Raw genomic sequence first — 26987 nt, forward strand, 5'->3', positions numbered from 1 at the left:
GGCAGGCCGCTTTTCATTATTTCATTTTTCCTTATGAAACGGACACGTGCGCCAACTGAAAAAAGTCGAGAGAATAACACAGGCATTATTCCAGCACCGTAATAAAGGATTCATCGAGATACAGCGAACTGTATCCTGGAATCAGGAATCACGTAGATCGTTGTATGTTATTTAAAGGTATTAGAAATGATCTCGCGTCCATTTCACCGGAACGCCATAGACTGGTATCGTCGAGCACCGACCCGCTACACAATTTGCCACAAAATTACCATCGATCGATTCCCCTAGACCAGTCTTTAAATCGTTCGAGTTTTTCTGAATTCTATCTGAATTTCCTACTGTTGCGGCTGGAACCGCAGAATCTAAATAAGCAGACATTAGAAGTACATTAATGTCAAATTAAATGCAATCCCAAGGCGACCTCTATATCAGAGCTGACTTAAGCTTCTCTGAGAGCCAGGTCTGGTGGCAAGGGAGAGGTACTGCACTGAAATATTCCCCATTTTTTGTGAGTATTTTACAGAGAATAACTTCCATCAAAGAATTCTCAATCCTCGTACCAAAGTAAACTAGAAACTCAAAGAGATATGACTTTCGAAAAGAATCATTAATAAATCAAAGATCATTTTTTCCTAAGTATTTGCAGGAGAAATTTATGCAAATATATCCCCCTAGCTTCTCCTCCTCTGTATTCCATGCTACCGCTGTGCACAGCTTCCCTTCAGCCATCTCTAATTTTCTCTTTCAGACTTTTTCACTAACCGATCTTTTTGCCTCGGAAGCTCAGCCAGACCCGCTCCCAGGATCACCAAAGCGTTCGTAATTCCGGCAGGCATCTTCGAACACTTTGCATACCCCGCTGACACGGAAACGTTCCACGAGTGTCCTTTCGTCCACCACGCGCGTGTCATTCCTCGCAGCGCACGCTGAAAGGGTCCAGAAAAATATTTCGGTGTGACCCGATTTCCTCCTTCCAGGGCTGTCTCCTCTAGCCCCGCATTCCTGTTAAACCGTCTACACGGAATATTTTCGTGTATACACGTTATGCATATGCGGTACATCGCGATATCGTGGGTTCATATACGGTAACCTGGATGCCTTCCACAGACAGCCGTGTCCGCTGCCGCAATTCAAACTGTCACTTCGGGCAGGGATGGGCAAGCTGCAAAATTTTATCCAAATAAACATCAAGAAGTTCGAGCAGAAGATAAAAGGTTCTTACTAGTTGCTCGTTGAACGCAGATAATCAGAGTTATCTTTATTCGAAGAGCTATGGATAAATGAATATATTCGATGAGAATTCATCGGATCTGTGAAAATACTTTCTTCGTTCGACGAGCGTTTTATCTGAAGCGTCGAACACGGTTTTCACCTGTATTCTGAATAATGCTCATCTCTGACTTCGAGTGAACCTGTTGTTCGATGTTTTTCGATGAATTATACGCGAATCGATGTTTTTCGATTGTAATCTGCATGTGCGCTGTACACTTCCAACTTAGGGACCCTCGCTCAATCCCTCGTGACGTATAGTGGTGCTTATGGTGTCTGTTTGCTTCGATAATGAATGATCAAATATCTGATTTTTAGGTCTCTTTTTTATTTCTGTGATAAGAGATATTTGTAATTTTTAGGTTAGAGTTGTTAGGTTAGAGTGGGTACAAAATACTACAGATTGTATTTTTGTAGCCTAGTTTTGTAAAGATAGAGGAAGATTGTGCGATGTAAGAGATATTACATCTAGGAGATGATAGAGGATCATTTATTATTTTTTATGGAATACAGTGATTCCCCTAGATTACATCTTAAATTAATCTCGAATAATTGACGCGAATTGAAATAGTATATGTATTGTCGTACATGATATTAGTATTTTATTATACTAGAAAATAGACATTTATTTAGTGAAGATGACTATTAATATAGAATAAATTTAGCGTATAAGTTTGTCTCGAAACTTCTTTTTCTTTTAGTTACATAGTATGTTAGAGTGAAAATATATAATTATTGCTCTGACACTTTATGTATAATATACACATAAGAGTCAGATATAATCACACATAAAGAACAGAAAGATGAAAAGTTGCACTATAAAAACGAATTGAATTATTTATATTTACATTATGCATAATATGTCTATGTACAACGCATATTAAGATACAAATATTTTGAATAATGGAACGATTACATGTTTTTCTAAGTGCATAAGGTAAATAATTTTCAAGTCACATTATTATTTCTTACATATAATTACTACACTGAACCTGTCATTTCTATGTTTCAAATTTGGTCGGTGGCTGTCGATCGGTGATCACGATTGTGCATGATTACTCCCCTATGAATATTCCTACTATAAGGTTATATGATTTAATATCATTTTCCTACCCATCAGCAAACTGTATACTTTAAAGCTTTTCCCAGAGATTTTCAATATAGATATATATAATGCGAGTAGTTTACTTTTAATGCCAGCTTCCTTAATGCTACATATCCTTGTTAATTTTGAGTCGTTGTGCTATCATTCTTCTGTGATACTCTCCTACCTCTCAATTCTACGTTCCGGTGTGTTGGTTTTATAGTTGGTATTATAAACTTCCGCTCAAGCGCAATAGCTACTTACATGGGAGCGCAAATGTATCGTCAATTTCATGTTAACTTGATATAATCAAAATTAAGCCTAATAACCAGGAAAGAGATTCGTCACAGAATTTTTTACATTAAAAAATATAAGAAAAATGTGTCAAATAAACGTCACAGTAAATGATTAATCTTCAGAGTAGACAAAAATCTACTGCCTCAGATCTCTAAACGGTTCATCTTCTAAAAAGCCCCAGCAAAGCATAAAAACTACAGAGTATTTCCTCGCTATCTCTACTAGTTTTGGAGAAAACACTTTGTAACGTTTTATGTGATATACATATCTTATATACGACGAAGTTTCGAAACTGTTCTTCTTAAGACTCAATCTCAAAAATTTTATCTTTCATGAAGAATCGCTTCTTCATAAATCTAGATCACAGTGGGAGCCTTGTGTAATCTTTTTGATAAATTGTGACCTGCCAAAGAGCATGCATCGAAAAAGTATTCTCTTCAGAAGATGTACTGTATATAAACATGTCTCTATGATTTTTAGTTATAGGAATTAATTCTTTATTTTTTATTCAATTCCAATTTCTATAAAATATTATGAAAATGTAAGATATAAATTGACCTCAGAAACTATATCGAATAGTGAGCTTATAACGGAAGACTGTGCTCAGCCATCTCATTACTTTAGCACTTTATGCTACTTTCTCTCTCGATCATAAAAAGAACTCACAAAAGTCCCAAAAGTTCTCAATTAATATTACCCTAATATACCCTATAAAAAAGGGTATAACATTGAGAAAATCTTTGCAGTTAAAATTCTGTACAGAATATTTATTCATTATAATCTCGATCCTTCTTATTTTTGTACCCTCATTTTCATTTAAGCAAAACGAGGACCCAGCACATAAGCTGTCCTCAGACACTATATTTCCCTGCAAGCTTACAACAAGTATAATTCCTAATTCTACCCGCCCTTTAAACCCCAATTTCACTTTTCCTTTCACCCACAAAAAGAGAAACAAGAAGTTACACACACAAAAGCCTGAAAAGTCCTCAATTTCCCTCGTAGAAAGGCGTGCAGGCGTCGTAGAAGTAGAAAGGATTCGAATCGGAAAACGAGACCATCGGTCCTCTTTTTCCAGCCAAGAGCAGGCGATATCGTTTTCACTGGCATCTCACGGGCCGTAGACCAGCGCCGTGTCCGTTCTACTACCATCCATCCCCTTCTTCCTAGACGCTGCTGGCCTGAACTTCGTCCTCGGCCTCCTCGAGTTTCCCAAGGACGCGGGATCTTCGGTGGTGGTTTCTATGGGAGAGCCCAGCGGGCGGTTGTAGTTCAGCGTGCACCTAAGTACCGGTCGTATCGAAAAATAGCTTAAGCACCGGTCACGTAGGAGCTTGTCCAGCGAGCTGGTCTGCGTGCGCGATTTCGCCCGTGTATGGGCACGTTTCACTGTTATTACTTTCACCGTGGCCGGAGCGGCTCGCCTCGGACGTAGCGTCATCTTTCCCCGTCATCTCTCCTGGCCGTCCTCGTCACCTTCCTACGTCGTTTCTCCTCTTCGACTTCTCGTGATCGCCCGGCGCACGGAGCTAGAATCGCGTAATTCGTACGTTGGCCGGCCTGTACGCGCGCGCGCTCAGGAATCCCCGGGACTAACTTAATAAGCGCCTCGCCCTTGCGCCCTCTTTTCCCTCGGCGCGCTGCCTTTTGTGCCGTGAGGGGGAGGGGGAGGGAGACCCAACGATTTCATATTTAATGCACGCCCTCGAAAGCCTGATGCACGTAGCCTCATCTATCACGGATAACGCGTGAGATTCGGTCGTTTCGTGAAATCCTATAATGCAAATTGATGGAATGGATGTGTAACGGCGGGTTAGACCCGGCGTTAACAGATTACCACGCGTGATTTTCTTCCTCTTACTCGTTAGCGTTTTTCTTAAGGGATAAAGGAAATTCTGTACCTTCTGATGAAATTGTTCTGATGGACACTTGGAATGGAGAGGAGTCTTGCGGGAATGTTACAGGATTCCTTCCGTATAAGCTCGTTGCTGTGTTCCTTAAGGTCTGTTCATTCATTCAGTCAGAGTTCGTACATTTAGAGTGGAGAAGCTTTATTTGAGTCTGTCATTCGTATTTATAAAATTAGGGGATGAGCCTAAGTTGGCCTGAGGAACACGTCTCTTTCTGTAAGCTCGTCAAGCAGTGAATTTATATCGAAGAAACATACTCAAAGGTTTATTATAACGACATTGTTGTTTTAGAAATGTGTACTGCTTAATGATCAATAATTAATTGATAACTTGGTAACGAAAAAAGATTTCCTTATGATATTTTAGGTTATAATTGTTTTAAAACAATTCCATCAGTACCTTTATCTGTAAATTAGTTTTGAGGCACGGTTATATTCTGAAATAGTATCATTTCATTAAAATTTTCATTTAATTTTCAACTTCTCACCAGATATTAAATACTTCAGGAATTTTCAAAAAAAAATTTTTAGTTTGAGAAATTTTGTTTAATTGTTGAAATGGACATATTTATGTAACACTTTAGCCTCCTATTTCTGGCACAGCCACAGAGTATTAATTCCAGAAATATAATAAAAATACATAAATGTCATAAAGCAACAAAAGTATTCCCTACTTTGATGTCATCCAACTTAGTCATATTAAAATAGTCAGTGAATAGAAAAGAAGTATAAATTCCTGTCCAAAGTGATAAAACAGAAAATAATGGAAATTTTATGTAATTTAAAAGTCACAGAAGTATAAAGTTGCAAAATCCACAATTAATTTTCAACCAACCCAACTTCTAAAGCGGAGCAGTTTTCATTACTTGTATATCTTTCCTCAGGCTTTTATACATTTAGAGGGCTCTTTAATCTAATTTAGACACATTAAAGCTTATTTTGTTCCTCTTACAATATGTGGCGTTACCTCGAGCGTAGTAAATCAGAGAAAAGAACGCCGCTTGAAGAGTGAAATTTCAATTAAGATATTAATTCTTCCTCTGTTGGGTTATGTAAGCGGTAGAATTCAGACTTTATGTACCTACTGAACTTTAATCCCAGAATTACTGTTTTCCTTGTTGGTTACTTTAATCCTAGAATTACTGCCTCATATGCGCAAGTATCCAGTCTGTAGATAAACTGCACGACTCACAATTAATTGAAATCACTTTGTTTTTCTTAAATTTAGAATGGAAATTATTATTTCAAGCATTTTGCGATCCCAACAAGTATTATTTAATCTAATTTTTTTAAATTTGTTATATGAAAAATTGACGATAAAGAATTGTATTTAAACTACTGTTTATGAAGTTAAAATATTCGGAAATTATGTTAAGTGTTTTTACAATTTTTAATTTTGTAGGAAGTTATTTTTCATTTAAAAGATAGATAGCTATAATTTCCTAGCTGTGGGAATGTGTTTAAAGGGAAAAATTAGGACATGTACATCTCGCTTTAGTATTTGAGAAATAGATTTCTGATACATTTTAAAATTGTCTTGAGAAACTACATTTGATATTCTACATAAAATACTTTTTTATTAGAAGTTGAACTCAATATTTTCTTATATTAGATCATTATATGTAATGAGAAAATAATTTATTTTTTATATATCTTTCGTGCAATTAACGATACAAATTTTATTACTATCAAAGTTCATTTATTTTAAATGCAAGCTATAAATTAAGAATTTTCTTCTTTCTACGCGAATAGAAGTTTCGTTTTTACTTAATAAAAACGAAAAACAACAAATTACAGATTAAAATCACGTCAGCTTATAATTTAGTGTAATTATTTCCCATTCAAGAACTCGTCTTCACGATCGCAATGAGTGTTGTCTATAAACGGGACGGTTATTTGTCTCTTAAATAATTCGAAATTAAAAATATGCTCTTGGCTGCTACTTCCGCCGGCAAGAAAATAAATGTGGCCCCGTGATTGCGTGTGAAAAAGCATAATTGGATTTAGTGTTAATATCTCTGACACGACTCCTTAACAAAGATATCACATCTTTACAACCTGTCCCCACTGTTAAACATCTCGGCACCTTCTTCTACATAAAATTCTGCTCACTACGTTATGCGTCGCCATAAAAGTCTCTTAAACTTGAAACCGGCGGGTCAGTGTTATCACCACTCTATAAAACATAAATTCATGCAACTATATAACTCGGACTATGAACTGGTATTCTAATGCCTCTATCGTCCTCTTTATCAGAGTTCTTCAGTCAGTGGCCTCCTTGGCTGGATAACGAAAAGTCTCGTTTACAGCCAATCCTCTGATACGTCGCGATACTGTATAAATGTATTGTTATAAAATGGGGATCGTATCAAGACTTTTATGGTCATTGCTATTCCAAAATTATAACATTTTTAGTTCCTTTGTAGTATTATTACCATTCTCTTTATTTATAGCCAGGTGAGATTTAAAAGCTCGAGTAACGTGATCTAAAGAGCTACAATTATTAATCTTAGTACCTGTTCTATTAAAACGTACCATTTTCTCTTGCCATATCTTTTTTGTACATGTATGTTAAGAATTTATCCAATAACTTACCCAGTTTAATGTTTTATAAATTTTGAGCTAATCAGAAAAGATTTATATTTTACAAAGGATAACATTTACTTAACTTCCTGTTTAGTATGTATTATATTTTATTGTACAGAGTTGTAAAAAGCATGTTTGAATTATAAGCCTGTTGTACGTATTTTTTTATAGTAGAATAAACAGTTGAGTGCAATATAAATGAATGTACGGTTGAAGTCATTAAATATAGGAGTATTTAGACACTCTATTATTATTACACATAATTATACTTCAACACAGGGGACCATCACAATAAAGAAATGAATAAAACAGTGCTGCATCATTAAATCATTAAAGATAATTGCAGACGCATGAATAATTATAAAGCTTATAAAACCAAATTCAAATTAATTTCCCATTCAGGCTAGTAGATCATAAAATGAAATTAAAACTCGTATTAACTGTCATATAAAACTAGTTTGACTAGAAGTAATAGATTATTAATTGTTTCATTAATAATTACTACTAATGGGAGAGACTCGTACTGTATCAAAAATAATATGTGACAATAAAGGGCCCAGTGTTGAGTACTACACGTGCACAGTGAATTTTGTCCTTTGTCTTTCTACTTTCTACAGAGTTCATAATATGACGAATTTTTAACATCAAAATTTCAACCATTTTGCATTTTTATTAAGCATCGTCATATTACCTGCTGTCACGAAATACCGTATCTTTTTTATCTCTGGACAAAATGGACATATTTGACACTAATGACTATAACGCTATCTCTATACCAGCTGAGACTGAAAAGTTCCCTCGGACTTAATCCCATTCTATGCCAATGAACCCATAAAGATTCAACTTGAAATATTATGCTCACCACACTCCCTATCGCATTTTCGTCTCTTAATTAGTGGCGCCTAAATTGATAATGCGTTTATTTCCATTTTAAATACCTGATTCGAACGAATTCAACGTACTTCCTGCACGATGATTAATTCGTTAAAAATTCCATCGATCGTGCATCGCTGGCAAGGTCGTTGCGCATTTCTCGGGGAGATAAAGGAAGGGGGAAAAAATGGGGACTCGTGGCGTCGTTAAGTCGGCCGGCAGAACACGGAAAAGGGAAGTGTTCGCAGTACAAAGGTTTTTCCCACCGTGGCTGTAGCATAGCGAAATAAAGGCTATCATTCCACGCGGAGCCGCGATACCTTGATTTGTGTAACTTGTTATTAATAAATAAATGCGTGGCGAGGCGTGGTAACTGTGCAAGGTTATTATTCTTTTCAGCGGTAACTGACAAGTAACAACGTCTCATAAATATTACTGCGCCATATTTCAGTCACGCACGCATTTATGGCAATTTTGTCTTGCACTTTACGAGTGTATGGCTCGCCGCGATACATCCAGGGCATAACTGAAACCCTAAGGAAGTAGTTCGACTAGTATATTTCATGGCTTTCCACAAGTGTTTCGTGCTTTCTTCGCCGCGTACGGTTAGCCATTAGCGTACACATGTTAATGCCTATGGATTCCTAGGGCACTCGTCCTAGGTCGATCTCAAGTGCGAGTGAAATGCAGCTCTCAGCTGGAAGTGGAGCTATTTAAATGTTGTGCCTTCGGTATTCAGATATTTAGTAGATATTTTAATGTCACGAGCGTCGCTATTCACTTTTCTGAGACAGACATAAAATAATGTTGCGTATAAATTATATCTACGACTAGCTTTTCAATTGTTTACAATTTCTTTTTTATTTTTAGTAGTTATATAGTGAAAAAATTGACCTGTTTACTTCAGACCAAGATAAGCGTATACATTTAGATAACTAGAAGAACCAGAAATATGGTTTTAATATTGTCGTTTAGATCTGCGAACATTTGGTTCCGGAGCGATACGAATGCGATATTTTTCGACCCCTCAAGCAACACGAACACTCTATTTCTCTTTATTATCTCCAGACCTGTGAGTTTCATACCAAGATACTTAGGCAGCTGGAAATACTTATTTTGTAATTACTATATCTTGTTAAAAAAATCTCTACAATTTTCACAAATAAGTATATGGGACAATATTACGTTTGCATTATTCTGGGTTCTATTGAGAGGTGGAGAGAGGCAAGTGTAACTTGAAGATAAACTCCGAATGAAGCTATTGTCCTGTTACATGCAGAAGTCATTTGAAACCTCCACCAAACACGTATAACCACTAAATTTCTCTGAAAATATATGCTGTGCTCTTGAGAAGTTCGTCAGAATCGACACGTGCTCAATAACGAGCCACTTCGTGAGCATCAGAGGAGATCAAGTGGCACCCGACACAAATTGACACTGCTCTCAAAAACTAGATGTTTTGTTCTGGTGCTTCAAGTGAGGGCACTAGTAGTAATAGTTAGCAGTCCTAGACACCAGGTATTCTAAACTATATCTCAGGAGATCAACATTTTCAGTGCAATGTAGAACCGTAGAACCGAAAAATATTTTCTAGACATGTCTGATATTCCATGTATGAAGTGCTCAGTGGTCGTAGTGTCACGTTATTAACGAATATTTCAAATGTTAGTCAGTCACTCGAGAGACTCTAACTCACCTACTAATTTCAATACAGAAATTCTTCGCCTCAATGTCAAGTAGAATTTATTAATTGCAATTATTTTTAATACCAATGTGGAGTCTTAACAAACCCATCATCGTTTCTCCTTTTCCATTTCACCACGTAATAAAAATCAACAATTCGATATTTATTTCCGGCATTAAAGTCGCCGTAATAAAAAATGTGAGCGTATTTAAATAAAAAAAATTGTTAATTGTAAGATACCTATTCCAGAACCATAAGCCAATATCACGGTAATACAAAAGGGACTCAGGGCTATCCTTTACCAACACGCGAGGCTACTGATTGTCAAGGAGTCTCTCGATTAGCGATAATACCAGGGTAAGCATTAATCGGGTATCCCGATCCACATTAAAATTACCAGGCTCCCTTAATTGTCCGAATATAATGCACTACCAGGCGCCTGAATATGGCAATCGCCTTAGCATTCATTGCTCTGTTATTCAAGCTGTAGGGCCTCTAATAAGCGAGCTGCCGATGATGCTAAAAGGGGCGGTAGCGAGACGGACAACGATTTACGGCGATGCTTTATGGCTGTGTCGAGTAAATATTTACAGACGTCGTAAACACAACAACAGTAATTAGTTGATATGTTCATAAATTTCTTGGATCGATTACTATTACCCGCCAGTGAAATACAACCGTATTCTAATCATCGTAATGCAGCGCAGAAGGTGTGCCAACAACAGGGACTCGTAGGGCCCTGGGTTCACGGGTCTAGGAAGGTCAGCTAACCAATGGTTCGCTACTTTTTGCCTGACATTTATCTCTGAACGCCCCGAGGAAATTAATAACGCCACCTTGGAGGGTTTCAGGCGTTAATCCCCTCTCTAATTCGATGGCAGAAGGACGTCGTAATGAAAATTCACCGTGCTCCCTGGAGGGGAATAAGTGGGACGGAAAGACGGACGTAAACACGTCAGGCGAAAAAAATTAGATTATACAGCCAAGCTTGTACTCGTAGGTGTACAGATTCAAACCGCTCTGCCAGGGAAGAGGGAACCAATTTCGTTGGCATCCCTGCCTAGCGTTAGGCCCTTCTCATTGTCACCTAGTGTAACGAAGCGTCGTTAGAGATCAATTGCCCAATGGCCACGGCATTTCACCCGACTCGATTTCGTTTCTACGGCAATGATCGGTCGGTCCGGCACAATATTATGTCATTTATCTTCGTCCCGTCTTTGGTAGCTGAGCGCTGCCCGAGCTCTTTATCTGTTTTCCCCATTCCTGTTCCCCTCGTGCCAGGAACCGACGGTTGGTACGGATATACATGTCAGCTCGACCTCGTGCCTTTTTCTCCACCCTCCATGCTACCTACTTCCACCTTCCCTGTTCCTCCGCTGCTGCCCTTTCCCTCTCAGCTCGGGTACCGCTATTGACGACCACTTTTCGATAAAAGCTTTCCACCAAATCGAACGTGATTTTTCTGTAGTGGCTGTTAGTAATTGGAAGCGTCTTAAATATTTTAAGCGGCCGTCTGCATAATTTAGGGTAACCCAGACCCAAGACCTTGTATAATTGAGACCGTTTTACCAGAGTCGTTCAATCTTCTGGCGTCTACGCTGCGCATGTGTATCGCGTTTAGAGGATCGAGGATTCCGCATAGTGAACTGTTAAGGATTAACATTTGCCTGCCTATCTGAATGAACTAAATGAGAATATAATATTTTTGGATTATGTCCGTTTTTTAGAATTGTTTACAGTATCCAATTAGACAAACCGAGGTACACTCTGCTAGGGAGTTCATAAGTACTGACTTTATGAGATATAAAAGAAAGTTTATGACATAGAACTATCAAAGAAGAAATTTTTCTTATATCTTCTTCAAGTTACTGAGCTTCGCCTAAAAAGGAAGTATGATGAATATTAACTTGGAATTATTAAGGTGGAGCTCCGTTGCGTCAGTATTAAAGTATCATGCAACAGACCCGAACATTGGAAATGCTTTTCAAAACTGGCAACCAAATTTAGAAGCATTCCTTTTGCCAGGAGTCAAGACAAAGTATAATAAAAGTTTCACCTCCAGTAAAAAGGCAGCTTGGAGTTCGTAACATAATGTCTTAGCAATGTCAACTGAGAAATATCCTCCAGTTGTTTTGCTATGGTGTAGCAACTAAGACAGAGTAATAAACTCTGAAAGCAGATAGGAATATTTGATCAGACAGCCCTCTGCAAGCCGTTGACCTTACGATACTGCGACAAAGGAGCTTTGCATTCGTACGAACAGTTGTTATAATCCTTGGGAAATCCTAACAAGCTTCTGGAAGTATTAGCATTGGTCTTAAGACTTCCCGAGCGTAAACAACTCGGCATTCCGTTTGGCACGTTCCAAGCACGCTGGATGAGACAACGTAGCTATATTAATACTTAATAGACACGTGCATTCTTATTTTTGTAGCCTGCAGAGACTTTAGACCGCTATAAATCGATAAAAGTTACGTGTAGTCTGGGCACCCGAAGTGACGCCAACGGGCTCTTTTTCACTTTGTAATTTACCTTAATATCGGCCCGTGCGAAACAAAAAGGTAGATCTCTGGTTGCGTCCTTATCTTTATTACGAACCCTCGGTTAATTTCTATGATATTCGATAGAATATCCTCGTATTACGTTCCTATCAGCTTCGCATAAATCTCTTCCCTTTTGATGTACATCGTTGCGCATAATAATCAACCGGGGAATTTTATTAACTGATAGATTTATCTGTGCTTCCTGCTAACAGCCAAGGCATCTCGTGATCGAGGATGCTATGCTTTGGTATCATGGCGAATATAAATGTTGGAAAACGGTATTAATGTTTTAATTAAAAGCTCTCGTCCGTTTCGATTTTAGTAATCCTGTTTTATCTTGCCGCCTTGTACTGCATCCTTTTCCAATTTACGAACTGGTTTATTGGTTTCCTCGATCAATTGCTACCAGGAATTTTGCTTTTTTCGTTTATTAAAATGAAGGAAATATTGTTCTCTTGTATGTATTATTTATCTCAGTCACTGGATTATTTCTGGTTTTAATATTTAGACATATATGTGTTTCGATTATCAACACTTGTTACGTGGGTGGGACCTTTGTTAACCCGAGGCTGATGTTTGAGTTACAATCGGAAAATCTGATTTTAGGGTGTGTAATTTACGATATTTGGATGAGGGAGATCAAATGAGGTCAAATATTGGCGGAGGATATACAATTAAGATTCCTGGAGAGAAAGGGAGCTAAGTAGTTATCCCTTTGATCTGCTCCTCTAGGATGGTAGCAAATAAGTCTCTGTTATTCTGCGTAAAATATTGGATGGAGATTATTGTAGATAGTGAATAATTTAAAGCACCGTGGAATTTAACGTGTAGGTTTTATGATGTGTATAGGACTATCTTTCTTTGCTTTTGTTGCAAAAATTCTAGATGAACTAACGTTACTAGTCCTAGATCTTAAAAAAGTATAGTCCATAAAATTGTTTTAGCACCACGAATTTTAATTTTTTTAGTAAGACATTTTGTTAGTATTGCTTTGTCAGTTATTAATGAGACTATGTCTCAAATGTTCATTCATCTTGTACAAATTCTGGGTAGTTGAATTCTTCAGTAACAGTCTTATGACGTCAGAGTGTCATGAGTTTCTTTGAGGTAACCCTCGTTTAAAAAGTCTAAGTCAAGTAGCTGGTAAAAAAAAATTGATCTCTGAAAAAAGGCTCTTACATCCTCTAACTTACCCAAATCACGAGATTATATAGAGACAATAGGCATTATAGGTCGCCAACAGTGTCTTCTAAAGCTGCCCCAGTTCGTGGCGCCCTAAAGTTCATAACTCCTGGTAACTAGCACAATGGCTATACTATATAAAAAAAGAAGGTGGCTCTCTTCCTCAATTGTTAAATAGTCCTAGACTACACTTTTGATGACTTAGGGTCTAGTCACCAGTCAGTATAGGCCAAAAGATGCAAGGTTTCTCTTTAAAGACTTAAGCCCCCAAAGGGGTTTCACTGTTGAGGTTTTCAGGGCATAAGCCATGTGCTTTTAGAAGAAATATCTCAACGTTTCGCAAGCAGAGCTAGCTTCATCAGTAGATCAAAAAACATACTAATACCAATACCTTATGCTAATCCACTACTTAAGTGTACTTGCTCCCGTTTCTGCTCATTACTCTCCGACCAGAAGTCTTTTTAATTATCCATCTGTCCAAGCCGAATATAATGCCATAAAAGCCTGAAATCTTTGATTGAACCCTCAAAGAGCGCGCATTCATCAATCTTCCATCCCCGTTGACATCTCTGCCGTCAGTGCTCTTTGAAGGAAAGCTACAACCGGGAACAGCGTTGTTAAGTGAAAGAACTGTCCAACGGCACAGCTCCCCGAAGACCGTAAACACTTTCATCATCCCGTGCTCCAAGCTCCATACAATTTCGCTAGAAAACATTCCTTCAAATACTGGAAGCAGATGAAATATCCCAAGCGATAAGGCGCGACAGTGCCATCCCGCATAATAATGATCCCCCTTTCATGTCGGATTTGCGCGACACGGAAAAGATAGGGCCCCGAGTGGCGGCTACAAGCGCAACGACGTGTCGCGGGCCCTTCTTTGCGCCGCGGCCGTTTGCGGCGACGTCTCGCGTCATTTGCCGTGAGAACGCCGATCTAATCATCGTATGCATTGTCATCCCGTCCTATGAAGGCCGTGGAGTCACCGGCGACCGTACGTCAATGAGCGCGCCATTAGGCGCCACTGTTCGCGGTCGACCAAGCATTCAGACGCGCGTCGCTCGCGGCCACGTAGATTGATGACAGGGATCCACGATTGTCTCGATAACCGGGAGAATTCCTTCCTCAATTGTCGCGACTCCTACGCGCTTATGAATCCCTCCGATCGTTCGCTTCCGCGACCAGCCGCTAAATACGCCGGGAGAAAGTAATCGCCGTCGCGTCACCCAGGCTCCATGCTGTTCGCCAGCGTTGTTCGCTCGTTCTGTTCAATACGGGAGCCCCGGTGAATCCCCGCTGCCGTACTCTTGATTGCGCCGCGCGTCGAACACAGAGGCGCGAATAAGTCCCGGCTTAGGTGTTATCTCGCGACACGCGTGTTTTTACCGGCGATAATTTAATACCATGGGAGTGGTCTGTGCGTGCTTGAGATTTGAGTAACGAGTTTCGAAGGATCCGGCATTACAGATGTTAGCGGCGTAGGAAGGTGTTTCGTGTGGTGTTTGGTTGTTGCGTGGGCTGATAGTTGGAAAAGTGCGATGTGATAGCGTCATTCGTTGGTAGTAGCGGTGTGATTTGTGGCTGGAAGAGTGTTTTGGAAGAGGCTGAGAGGATTTGGGAATATGAATGAGTGATTCTTGGTGACTAAAGCTTTTTTGGGGATTAAGTCTGTAAGCTGGGATTACCTTTCGGATTAGGGTCAGTTTAATGTCAACTGTTAGTTGTATGCCAATATGGTTTATATTACGAGTAGTATATTATACATTGTAGTATGAGTAATATTTATTTAGTATTATGTAAGTGATATTTATATTCTACTCGATAGTTGCAGTAACCTGGGCGGGAAATACACGCAAGTATGATTTTGAAGCTCTTTCCAGGGGATTTAGTTTTGTAGTTTAAGATTGCTTTTGGATTTACGGTTAGATTGGTGTCAATTGATAGTTATATGCCGATAAGGTTAGTATTAAGAGTAGTTTATTATACAGAAGAATATAAGTAATATTTATATAGCACTATATAAATAATATTTATACTCTCCTCGATAGTTGCAGTAGGGTGGGCTGAAAATACACACAAGTCGTCAGTATTGTGTCGAAGCTCTTTTCTGCGGATTTACTTCTGTAGGATGAGATTATTTTTGAGGTTAAAGGCAAGGTGTTAGCTGGTAGTGGTACGTCAATATACAGTACATATATCATTGTAAATTAACTGTAATATTGCAAATAGTCTCTCTTCTAGTGCAAAAACAGTAAGAATTAATATAAAATAATTAATATATTTAAGTTTTACTATACAGTAGAGTCTTGATAATTGTAGTACGCGAACATCAAGACAACCAATAAGGTGCTTTCCAACTGAAGAGAAAATATTCTCAAGTCAAGCTTTATATAATAACAAAATCATGTATAAAGTATATAGATATTGTAAATATTATAAGTAACACATTTGACCCATATTTTATCAGTGCTACAAGGTACTTAATAAATATTCTCATCACTAATCTACTCTTATTAAATTTGATGATTTTTCTAATATTTCAGAATTTAAATAGTATATCACAAAAAATTGTAATAAATGAAATTGTGAAAATAACATTCTGAAAATAACTTTTTATTAATTGTAACTTCAATACATACAAAATATTAAATGTATATTTTCTTAGTGAATACTACTTGAGTAAGTCTATTGATGTATAGAATTCACTAAAATGTTGATATTGTTGAATCAATTGAACGCTAAAAGGTATCACCCTTAAATTCAGTTTAATCTCATTTGAGGCATGTATCTGAAAGCTTGCCGAACAACCAATTAATTTTGACGCGCAGGTACACTTAAGCCTGTTGCGTTTCACGTTGTATACAGAGCGCCCTAAGGGATGATGTAAATGTTTTGCTATCACATTTTTATGTTAATTTTGCGTAGCAATTTGTACGAGTCATTATTATGTAAATTCAAATACCTTTATGTTATCCTAAGAACATTTTTGCATTAATTAGCTGCAGCAACAAAATCACTTTTCATGATATTATCATGCCTTTCTTGCTCAGAACAGAAATAATATGAGTAATATGAAATTATTAATTATTTAAATCAATAACATGTAGAGTCATGTAATCGTATTATAAACTAAAGTATGTAATAAGCAAAATAATTATATTTTCATTTTGATTAAATACCAACAAATCTGTACGAATGGGAGAATGAAGGTAGAATAATACAAAAGGGTTACACTGGCTTGTACACTATCACTGCGTTAATTGTTCATATTATTTACGCCAGTGACTCCATATTTCATGCAACTGAATTACAATTCGTTGTTCGCATTGTTGCAAATCTACAAGGGCTGTTGTTTCAGTATTCACTTTGATTAACAGATAGAATTCAATTTGGGAGAAATAATAAAACCATTGCGTTACAATTATACGTTAATATTTTGAAACTTTATTACGTGGCATGAAATAATAATTGTTCATCGCAATAAAGGAAACTTCATAAAATAATTTTCTATCTTGATCCTACTTATACTGGCACCAATAAAACTATGTAAAAAAGAAATGGGAAACAGAGGATATAAAGATACTAGGAACTAGGAAACAAAGAATAAGTAGTAAAAAATCGGAAAATTCCAAAAAGTTTATTATGATTCTTGAAGATTTATAAAAATAAGATTCGATGAAATTTTTCACAATTTCACAAGATTCTATTCGAAAAGTATTCTAACTCCAAAATTTGTCAAGACTTCTCTAGATTCACTGAAATTCAAAAAAGCTTTCAAAAATTTGTCAAGATTTTCTAACATTTTCCAAGAGTTAAAAAATTGTCGAATTTAAAATCTTTCAAATTTTATTGTGATTTTTTCCAATTTTCTGTAATTCATTTAGATATGTGGAAATCTTTCAACATTTATTAAAATTCCCAGAAATTCACTAGAATTCCTCTAAACATATGGCAATCTTCCAAAATTCATTAAGATATCCCAAAATTCACTCACATTCGTCTAGATACGTATTTCAGACTTAATACAATTTTATGTGCAATGAATAATTGACTAAAGAAATCTAATTGAGAGCTCTATGCATTATACACTCTCTTTGTAAGTATCATGAGTATGACTAGTATATTGTCCACACTTTGCAAGATTTTTTCACAAAAATTTGAGGTATATCACGTAGACACCCTGACACGATGAAGAATTACATTTTGCGAACAGTTTCGCTAAAATTCTTGTTTCACCAGTACTGCACATTCATCGCCTCCAGGCAGTGCTTACGTCGTGTGTGTCAACAGGTGGTGCTCATCATTTTACACTGACATATTACAAAGGAGCTGCTAAACGATAAAAGATGCATCGCCAAAGAGTAAATTGATCAGCTTCTACCCAGTAAACCAGACCTCGTGATACCTATAAAACACACCGTCTCGATAATATTTTGACGCCATAAATCTCGTCTTTTTCAATCTTTCGTTTTAATATGCGTCTTGACTATTGCGCGTAAATCATCGGGAGATCGATAATTAACGTCTAAATATGAGTTTCGCCCTGACCGAAGGGCAATAACTCACCCTTTCCATAGTATGAAAATCGAAAATATTTATGAGTGCAGAAATATGCACGAGGGAGATAGATGTCCGATGCTATCAGCGATTATAGCTAGTTACGCCGTTTAGGTAGATGGTGGCCTCTGATACGAAGCCTTGTCAATGTTACTCAGAGCGTATTTCTCGTGTGATGATACGTATAACGTTTTCGCGAATGACAGCCTGTAAATTACCCAACAAATGATTGTGAAGAGCATTCAAGGGTGACGAGGTCGCTATACTGTTTTTATATTATGGTAAGAACTGTCGTTATCTTGTTCTCGAACAGTGCATAGCGGTTTTTAGAAGTGCACGTAACACGCGAGGTGACATCTGCAGAGTAGCGGTGAGACTTGCGATACTACTTCAGTCAAGTGTGCGTGCTTCAAGTCAGATTCTCTCGGAGACATTAATTGAACAATTTTGAGGAAGATCGTGTGCAGTAATGAAGGCCTCAATTTATGAATGTATCAATAAAGATGGGGTCAATAATGTTCATTGGTGGTTAATGACTATAGTCATCATCTGGACTGTGTTTTAAATTCATCATTTTTCAAATTTACTTAAGCAGAATCTAGCCAAGTATATATCTATTTTTATTATATTTATTATTATTACTGGATATAAGTTCAAGAAACTGATACATGTAATTTTAATACAAAAATACCATTCTATATTTTTAACAATTCTTATCATAAACTATTTAAATATTCTACTGTAAAAAATATCTAATATTAGCATTCTTACTTGAGCAAAAGGACTATTTCACTTTCACTTTAAAAGTTTCTTACCAAAATAATTTCTCATAAATTACATTTAAATATTGATTAAATGAAAATTTCAAAGTCAAGAGAAAGGAACTATGTCCTCCATTTTCTGCCCGACAGAGTTGAAAAATTCCCTAGGCTAAACCAGTGGTGTCAACATGAACATAAAAAATTATTGTCACATATAAACCTTTTTTCACCAGCCAATCTTGTAGTATTAAAAAAGATGTTATACATAAATTTTCATGCTTTATTGCGGATAATCCCATTAAGTTTCCTTTATTGAAAGTTTCCTAGCATATTATCCTTTTCATCCGACGCAACCCAGCCGTGATGAAGAATAATTGTTTTTAATTATCCTGCGTGCAAGCGGATAAACGAGATACATTTATGCGACAGAATAGGGGACACTGTTTCGCTGGGGCTTTTTCTTTCCTGAAGTGATCTCCCACCGACAATATCCTGTTTCTTACGATCCTTATGCTCTGCATAATCCATCGCCCGAAGGCGAAATCCAAAATCCACTGCGGCTCTCCTCTGGGGCTTTGCTCGGTACCTCATTGTTTGCCACCCTCTAACCATCTGCTACTGATCTTGACAAAGTATCAGCCTAGATTGGCGTTTATGCGTTAATCCTGTCATTTATAAAAACAGAGAACAAACATATTTTCTCATGCAAGGAATCCCTAAATATCTGTACGCTATTCTCTCTTTTGTTGTTTGGCTGTTTATGTTCCTCTGCTGTGGCTGGGTATGGAGAATATCACGTTAACTGTAAAAAGATTTATAAGAGTTTGCGAGGAAATAGAAAAAACACTTGAAATTAGTAGTTCTCGTTTTTAAAAGGGTTTTGTCAACATATAGAGTTTTATGAGCTGTTCATGTATGTATGTAAGTATAATTACATAATTAGCCTGTGATTACAATCGAGATATGTTATATAAGGAAATGGTTCAAAAGATAAAATTAAGTTTTTGCAGTAGATCATAAAATTATACTCACTATCAATTTTTTTAAAATGATCATTCATGGCAATGTTGTGTTGCAGCTCTGCTATGTAGTTGAGAACAAAATATGTATTCCTCAATTTCTTCCTTTTTCTCACATTACTGAGTTTTCTTTAGAACCTGCTACTGAACTCGCCAGATTCATATAGCTATCTATTCGAGTAAATCGATGGTTAGCGACGTCACAGAACAAGATTGCATTTATTTTGCTTTTTGCTTCTAAGAGCATTCATGATCATCAAAGCAATTAGAACGCTTATAACCAACTATTATATACTAGCCAGGTCCTGGTTCTGGTAGCTTGGGATTACTAAAGTAGCCACATGATGACTTCTATTTTGCAGTTGTTTCTCCTATTCGATGCAGCAGCGGTTCGGAATTTACATTCATGCTCATTTGAAATTCAATTCCCTTTTCATTCACTATTTGCGATAGAGACATTTAGTTAAGGAGTCTAGAGATTTAGAGGTACAATAGCACTAAGTATTTAATATTATTACAATTTTATAGGTACGCAGAAATAACATGAATTCTAAACTTTATCTCCCCTATCAGTGCTACTAATTTACCTTGGTTCGCTCCCTCATTTCAATTAGCTGGTAATACAAAATATAGAGTAATCTAAATGCTAGGTTGATGTAAATCAGTATCATAATATTCGAATTTCTGAATATTTAATCATTTGAATATTCAATTTTTTGGACTGTTGAATTCTTCAGTTGTTGAATTAAATGGTTGAGTTCTTACATTTTTTAATATTTGGGTATTGGTATATTTAAGTATCTGATATTTTAAAATTGTTAAACTTTGAGTATTTGATAACTTAAAATCTTTGAAATTCCAATATTTAAATGTTTAAACTATTTCCACAAGCAATAACCAACAACTACCAAACCGTACACAACATTCCTTTGAACCTACACATTTCACCCCCTCTTTCTCAACATAATCAAGTCCCAGTTACCCACAGGGATACCCTACTAAAAAATTCTACAGTCAAAGGCAACTGGATTGTTCTTGAAATCCTCTTCACCCTCTCCTTCCCTCTTTGCAGACAAATCCTGTTTCCTTTCCACGCACCACTCTCGCCCACCACCCCCAAATCCTAACGTATTCGCATCAATGGGAGAGAAAGGATCGAGGTAAACGTAATGCAGGACTCAATGAAAGGGAAAGAGAAACAAAGAGGGCCTGGCAGCTGGGGCAGGGAGTGGGAGGGAACGTAGCGGTTGGAAATGCCGTTCGAGAAAGCTTATTTCCACGCTCCTTCGGCAGAAATGGATAGGTCCCCTTTATCACGGTTGCAATATATACCGCGTAGGTAGTTGCTCGCAAAGGTATCCGGATACGAAGCGGGACAGTTTGAAAAATATCGTCGTTGTCATGGTTGGTAGCGGTGCCTGCGGCGGCGACAGCGGTCGCCGCTCTCGACGGGCGGTCGTCGCGACGCACGTCCCAGCCCGAACACTTTTTCTCCACCCTGTTGTTGTTTCATCCTATATAAGCCCGCCTTTTTGTCACTAACAGAGTTTACGTACACGTGGCCATGTCGGACAATCGTCTATGCACACCGCCAGGATCGACGTCACCCTTTTTCCCCTCATTTATCGTTCGAATTGTTTGCCCTCCACCTTCCATCGGACTTTGGTAAACATTTATACTCCCGATTTCTGACGGCTATGATTCCCCTGTTATCCCTCGTTCGACCGCTTTCCATATGCGTTCTTAAGGGGATGGACCAGGTGACAGAGGTATTTTCGGGAAAATTGCTCTTCTGTTAGGTTAGTGTATCATTTTCTTTTTAATTTTGAATAATTTTATCTATATGTCGGATTTATTTCTCGACTATGCTAATTTGGCAGGCTTGATTAACCTCAGTTTGGTTAGGAGCTCAATTATTTGAGCTTTAATTTACTATTGGCTTTAAGTATTTGATAATGAAGATTAATCGACAAAGTAATCGATATTTCCAAGGCTAGATTATTTACGATTATTTGTTTTGTAATATTTCGAATACTGCAGTATTCATTTGAAAGTTAACCTACTGTGCGCTAAAGATTCATAGTTTAGGGAGTCTCTGCTGAGCAATATTCCCATGTACCGAATTCTGATTGCGCAAGCGCAACGATTTTGCCAAATTTGTGTGGTTGCTCCATATGCAGAAGAATATTCTATCATACGTAACATAAAATTCAATCGAAAGAATTCGAAATACGATACATATGTTACTTTAGTAAATGTAATAAATATTTTCTGAACCTGTCTAGAGAAAATTTTCTTGCAACGTTGAAAAATGCTAACACCTTTTCTTCATATCTTTAACCTAAGAGTTCTTTTACCCAAAAAGTAAGTACCTGACAAAAAAGTCGTAAACTACTGTTTCAAAGAAACTATTTCCCTTTTACGAGTTGGATTTAAGCAACCTAACCTCAATAAATAATTCTTTCTACCTGTAAAATTATTTTTAACACGCATATAAATTCTGGTACACGTATATTTTATAAATAAATTCTTATTAACACATGATTTCCGCCGACTGCGCTTGACCTTTATAGTGGTTCAAAAATATACAGCTGCTTTATGCCCGCTTCCTCGGGCGCGCGATCTTCACCGAGTTTTACTCGAGACGCAAAAGGTATGTCATTTCAGCACGTTTGTCCTCGCATAGAAACACCTTTTTACGATTCCACGAAGCCCTCTGAATCACCCTTGGGAATTCAGGTTTTATAGACCTTTTGCTGCACAAGTGAAGCCGCTTGGTCCAGAAAATTACGCGCCACTGTGTATTTTCACATTCAAATGGAAGCGGTTTGAGCCATCGCAGATTTTCTTATACCAGGTAATCCGACAAACTGTTGTCACTTTGATAGCCTTATAACGCTCAGAAGAAATTTGTTTATGACCATTGCTGCGATGATCGTTATTCCTTTAAAAAAGTATAAAAATGGTTCTCCTTTTTAAGAGTTTCGTACCTACGTTGTTATTGTGTAATATTGTAGAAAGCGAGCAAGTATGCGTAAAAATTTTTAGTACCCAGTTTAATATCTTTCTTGGCAATACAGTACTCACAAAATACAATATTATCTTATATGTATATCTATGTATATAGGTATGTGTATACTTATACACATAGTTATGTAAATCCTGTTTTACATATTATGTTGGTACCACTGACTTATTCTAGGATCTTCAACATGTGTGTGTGATACAAAATGAAGCATATAGTTTGTTCTTTTCATATTATGAAATTCTTGCTATCAATTATCTTTGAAAAATTTTTAAAGCCTATTCTACCGATTTTTGATTTTTTAAGGTTAAGAGGAGGTTATAAGTGTTAAGAGGAGGAACAGATATTTTGTTCGGATAATAGAGAGAGGATGTATGTGATATATCGCGTGAATGAAGTATTTGAATGGCAACATTCGATAAGACCAAGAAAAGCCGTGAAAACGCTTAATAAATTCTTCAAAAACTAATAAATTATTTTGTATGCATGTATGTAGCTTGTGGTGCATAACATATTTTTCTCTAACTACGAACAAATTCAAAATTCAATTTAGATATTTAAAAATTCCAATACATCAAAGATCAAATATTTCAAGCTTACAAGATTTAAATAGTTTAGTATTTAAGGATTTTCAAAAATTTCAAAAGTTCGAATATCAGTAAATTAAAAGGTCAAAAAAATATATAATGAAAATATCTAACTTGACCATATTTCAGAGACTAAATCGAGCACGTTTTAGTTTGTAAGAATAAAAATGTCCCTAGAAGTGGGAGAAATCCCTAGATACACATGCCTATGCGCGAACGATCTACCACCCTCCCTTCCATCGCTCCCAATGAGCTGCAGAACTCTAACCAATCAACATTATTTCTCGTAGAGCCGTGGTGACAGCTGTTTCTTGGCACCCTCACGGCACCTACCTCGCATCGGTAGACCGAGCGAAAGCGGTGACAATCTGGGGCGACCATGTTTAACAGGACGAATGATCCCGAAGCAGACGATTATTTGCAGCACGAGGATCAGCGCGCTTTTTTGTGTCAAGGCGGACGTTTGTGGAACTGGAAAACGCAGAGGGGGAATACACACCCTACAGGGGTACCACAGGGGACACACCAGAGCAGGATAACGAAAAATCAGTGGACCGAATTGGTGGCGCACGAACTGTATGTAAAAAGTACCATTTCAGGCAGCGAGGAGCATCTGCCTCCTCAAGGTTGTAAACATTTCCGTTTTTTAAGGCAATACTTGGGCGCCATCGTCGAGTCTCCCGCGAAATTAAGCAGATAGTTACGTTCTTCTCTTGAGATTCACTAGATATGCTCCTTTCAGTATTGCCATATACCGAGACAAAATGTCTTCCAGTGACGCCATAGAGTATAAGAGTGGGGGCAACGCAAGGTATTCGACTGCATCGCCTCAGTTCTCCCACTCTTCTACCCTATGACGTCATGACATTTTGTCCCGGTGTCTGGCAATACTACTCCGTATACTTATAAGAGACTATTTTCGCGTTTGACTGTATCGGCGAACGTGGTCGCCAACGTTGGATCACTTCGTGGAAGACTGAAAGACCTCCTTTCTATTTTCTTCTTTTCTATGAAAAATGTCATTTGAGAAATCTCTGGAAAAAAAACACCTGCACGAGTGGAACGTTCTCATTCGTCCTGGGGTAATCTGTATAAATGATTAATTAAGTTGTGCACAACGTTTCTCATACTCTCTGAATAGTAAGCTTCGTGGCCTGGTGTGTAAGTAAAGCCGCAAAGCAACTTCGTTAATTGCCGAAGCAGCCGTGAAATTGAACTGCTCCGCGAAGTTCTCCAACGATGGCGTATTTCGAGTGTTTTTATCGTAAGTCTGACATGGAGGGAGAATGTGGACGAACACGTTGAACGAAGAAAGCACAATAAAATTCTAATACCGATACTGGAGTAAGCTGTATTATAATAGATTCGTTTGATTAACGATAGGGTAGGCAGTAACGTGTCACACTGTGCCGAACGTCGTTTTCAGCGTGGTCGAATTGTAATATTGTTTTTTTGTATACGATCGTGTGCGTTTTTTAAAATAGCTGGATTTATCGGTATACTGGGCAGATAGTTTGTGCAAAATTTCGCCATCTTGAGTCGAATGCTAGATCACGAAATTTAGAATGTGATAAAAGAGACTAGTGCAACATTATTTATTTTTTGATATTAATTTATAATAATTAGATTTTCATATTAATAGCTTGATATGCTGCATCCAAATTGATATTTTTTAGTCTCAATTTTTCATTTTTTTAATTCTTGAACGACATAAAAAAATGTTGAGATTTTATTTTTGTGTAATACAAAGTATAAAAATTCTTAGTTTATTTTATAACCTTTTTATAACAAGTACAGTAGTGGTTAAGTAGAACTTAAATTTAATATCTATATTATTTTATATATTTAAACATAACTAAATCTGTATTTTAAACATCATGTTGGCATCACTGAATTATTCTAGGGAATTCGCCATATCCACGTGATCCAATATGAAAGATCCATTCGTTGTCTTGAAATTTCGATATTTCTATTATGGTTTAATTCTGAAAAATTCTCTTTACAATTTCTTTTATATTTCATATAAATAGTTTCTACTCTTCAGTTAGATACCACATTTTATTTTATCCACAGAATAAAATAATGTAAATGCATAGAACTAGAAAAAGGGTGTCAAAAATATTTCTTTTAATTTAAATCTTAAATTTACCTTACAGGTACTTTAATACTAACGACTGCTAAGCACATTTTTAATAAGGATTATTTTTGTAACAGTAACTATAGCTTTGGTAATAATTCTAAATACTCCTTAATTTTATATTTTCTAATTTTCTAATGTTCTATTTCTTATAATACTATAGTAAAATTATAGCATACTTTATTTTAATACACACAGTTAATTTTAATTCATATTACTATGTTTATGGTAAATTTCGAGGGTGACTAAAATTGTGGTAGTTTCATTGAAATAAAATTAATAATGCAAAATATTTGAAAATTCTAGTCTCGAGTAACTTAAATATTCTAAACAGAAAGATAAGGGTGAGAAAATTGAATGAAATTTTATTACATTATTATTTATAGAATAGTCATACCAGAATGTAAACAATATAGTCATTTTCCACTCCCGAAAATGATTCCACCGAGCCCGGTGATCGAATGTTAGAGCAGGCGTATTTAAAATATTACAGCAGAAATTTTGCACGTATTACTTCCTCGATATTACCGATAAATCCCACAAGTTTGAAAGCTCGTATCTTTCGTTTCACGGTTTTTCTTCGATATCGACGTCGATGGCTCTCCCGAGCGTACCTTTTACACGTTACTCGCCGTTTATTAGTTCGCGCACTCGAATCGAAGCAGTTCGCCACTGTATAGCACAATAATTACAAGCGGATATTTTCTATAGTACAGAGCTAAGATCGAAGGGTTCTAAGCGTAAGTACCGAAAAAAAAAAAATTCGCGGCAACGGTTGCCAAGCAAAAATACGCGAGATGCCAATTTGTATAGCTTTTCATATTTTTTATACGTGTTTTTGTTAATTCGGGTACACTGCAAGCATACACGAACACAGAATAGGACATACACATCATAGGATTACGTGTTTAGTTTCGTTTCGTCCGCCCATCTTTGAATATGCATCGCTATTTTATCGTAACACATTTATACAACCGCGAACAAAGTGATACACAGGGTGTACCATATGTTTCGGATCAAATTTCATGAACACTTTTTCTGAAAAAAAATAAAACAAAATATTTCATTTAATATGTGTGAGAAACTATCTTAACCCTCTAACGCACAAATTCGCATTTTATAATATTAACGAAAAGTCATCAACTTTTTCTGATGGGAATGATAGAAAAACTTCTAAATTTCAATTCTGAGATGTGTCATTTGCATAGGAATATTTGATAAAATTATTGATAAGGTGTGTGATAAGATTTGGTCAGGAAATGTTGGAACACCCTGTAGTTAAAGATAATAAGTTAGTATCATTGTTTCAACGTCCATGAACTTGCAATTAATTGCAATTAATATTTGTTAGTCATACGAGAAGAAACACATCATAATTGATTTTATTTTTAGCATATAAGTTCTGTAAGCTATAAATCCGCGCTGTCCACGGATTGCTCCCCAGCCCTCCCCACTCTGTCCGTGGCTAATTTATGCA

General features: G+C 36.9%; 1 protein-coding gene across 2 annotated transcripts in view; it reads left to right on the top strand.

The window, feature by feature from the left end:
- Atg16 (Autophagy-related 16) overlaps nt 1-23886 on the top strand; it is a 537024-nt gene extending 513138 nt beyond the window's left edge. The window contains exon 13 of one of the 2 annotated variants that reach the window (XM_076382311.1): nt 23664-23886. In XM_076382311.1, coding sequence (XP_076238426.1) covers nt 23664-23760 — 97 coding nt within the window. In that variant the 3' untranslated portion in view covers nt 23761-23886. The remainder of the gene's footprint in view (nt 1-23663) is intronic. The other variant, XM_076382313.1, reaches the window with a different exon arrangement.
- Nucleotides 23887-26987: the final 3101 nt, after the last annotated feature.

Source organism: Calliopsis andreniformis, chromosome 7, assembly GCF_051401765.1.
Source record: "Calliopsis andreniformis isolate RMS-2024a chromosome 7, iyCalAndr_principal, whole genome shotgun sequence".
Taxonomy (NCBI): Eukaryota; Metazoa; Arthropoda; class Insecta; order Hymenoptera; family Andrenidae; genus Calliopsis; species Calliopsis andreniformis.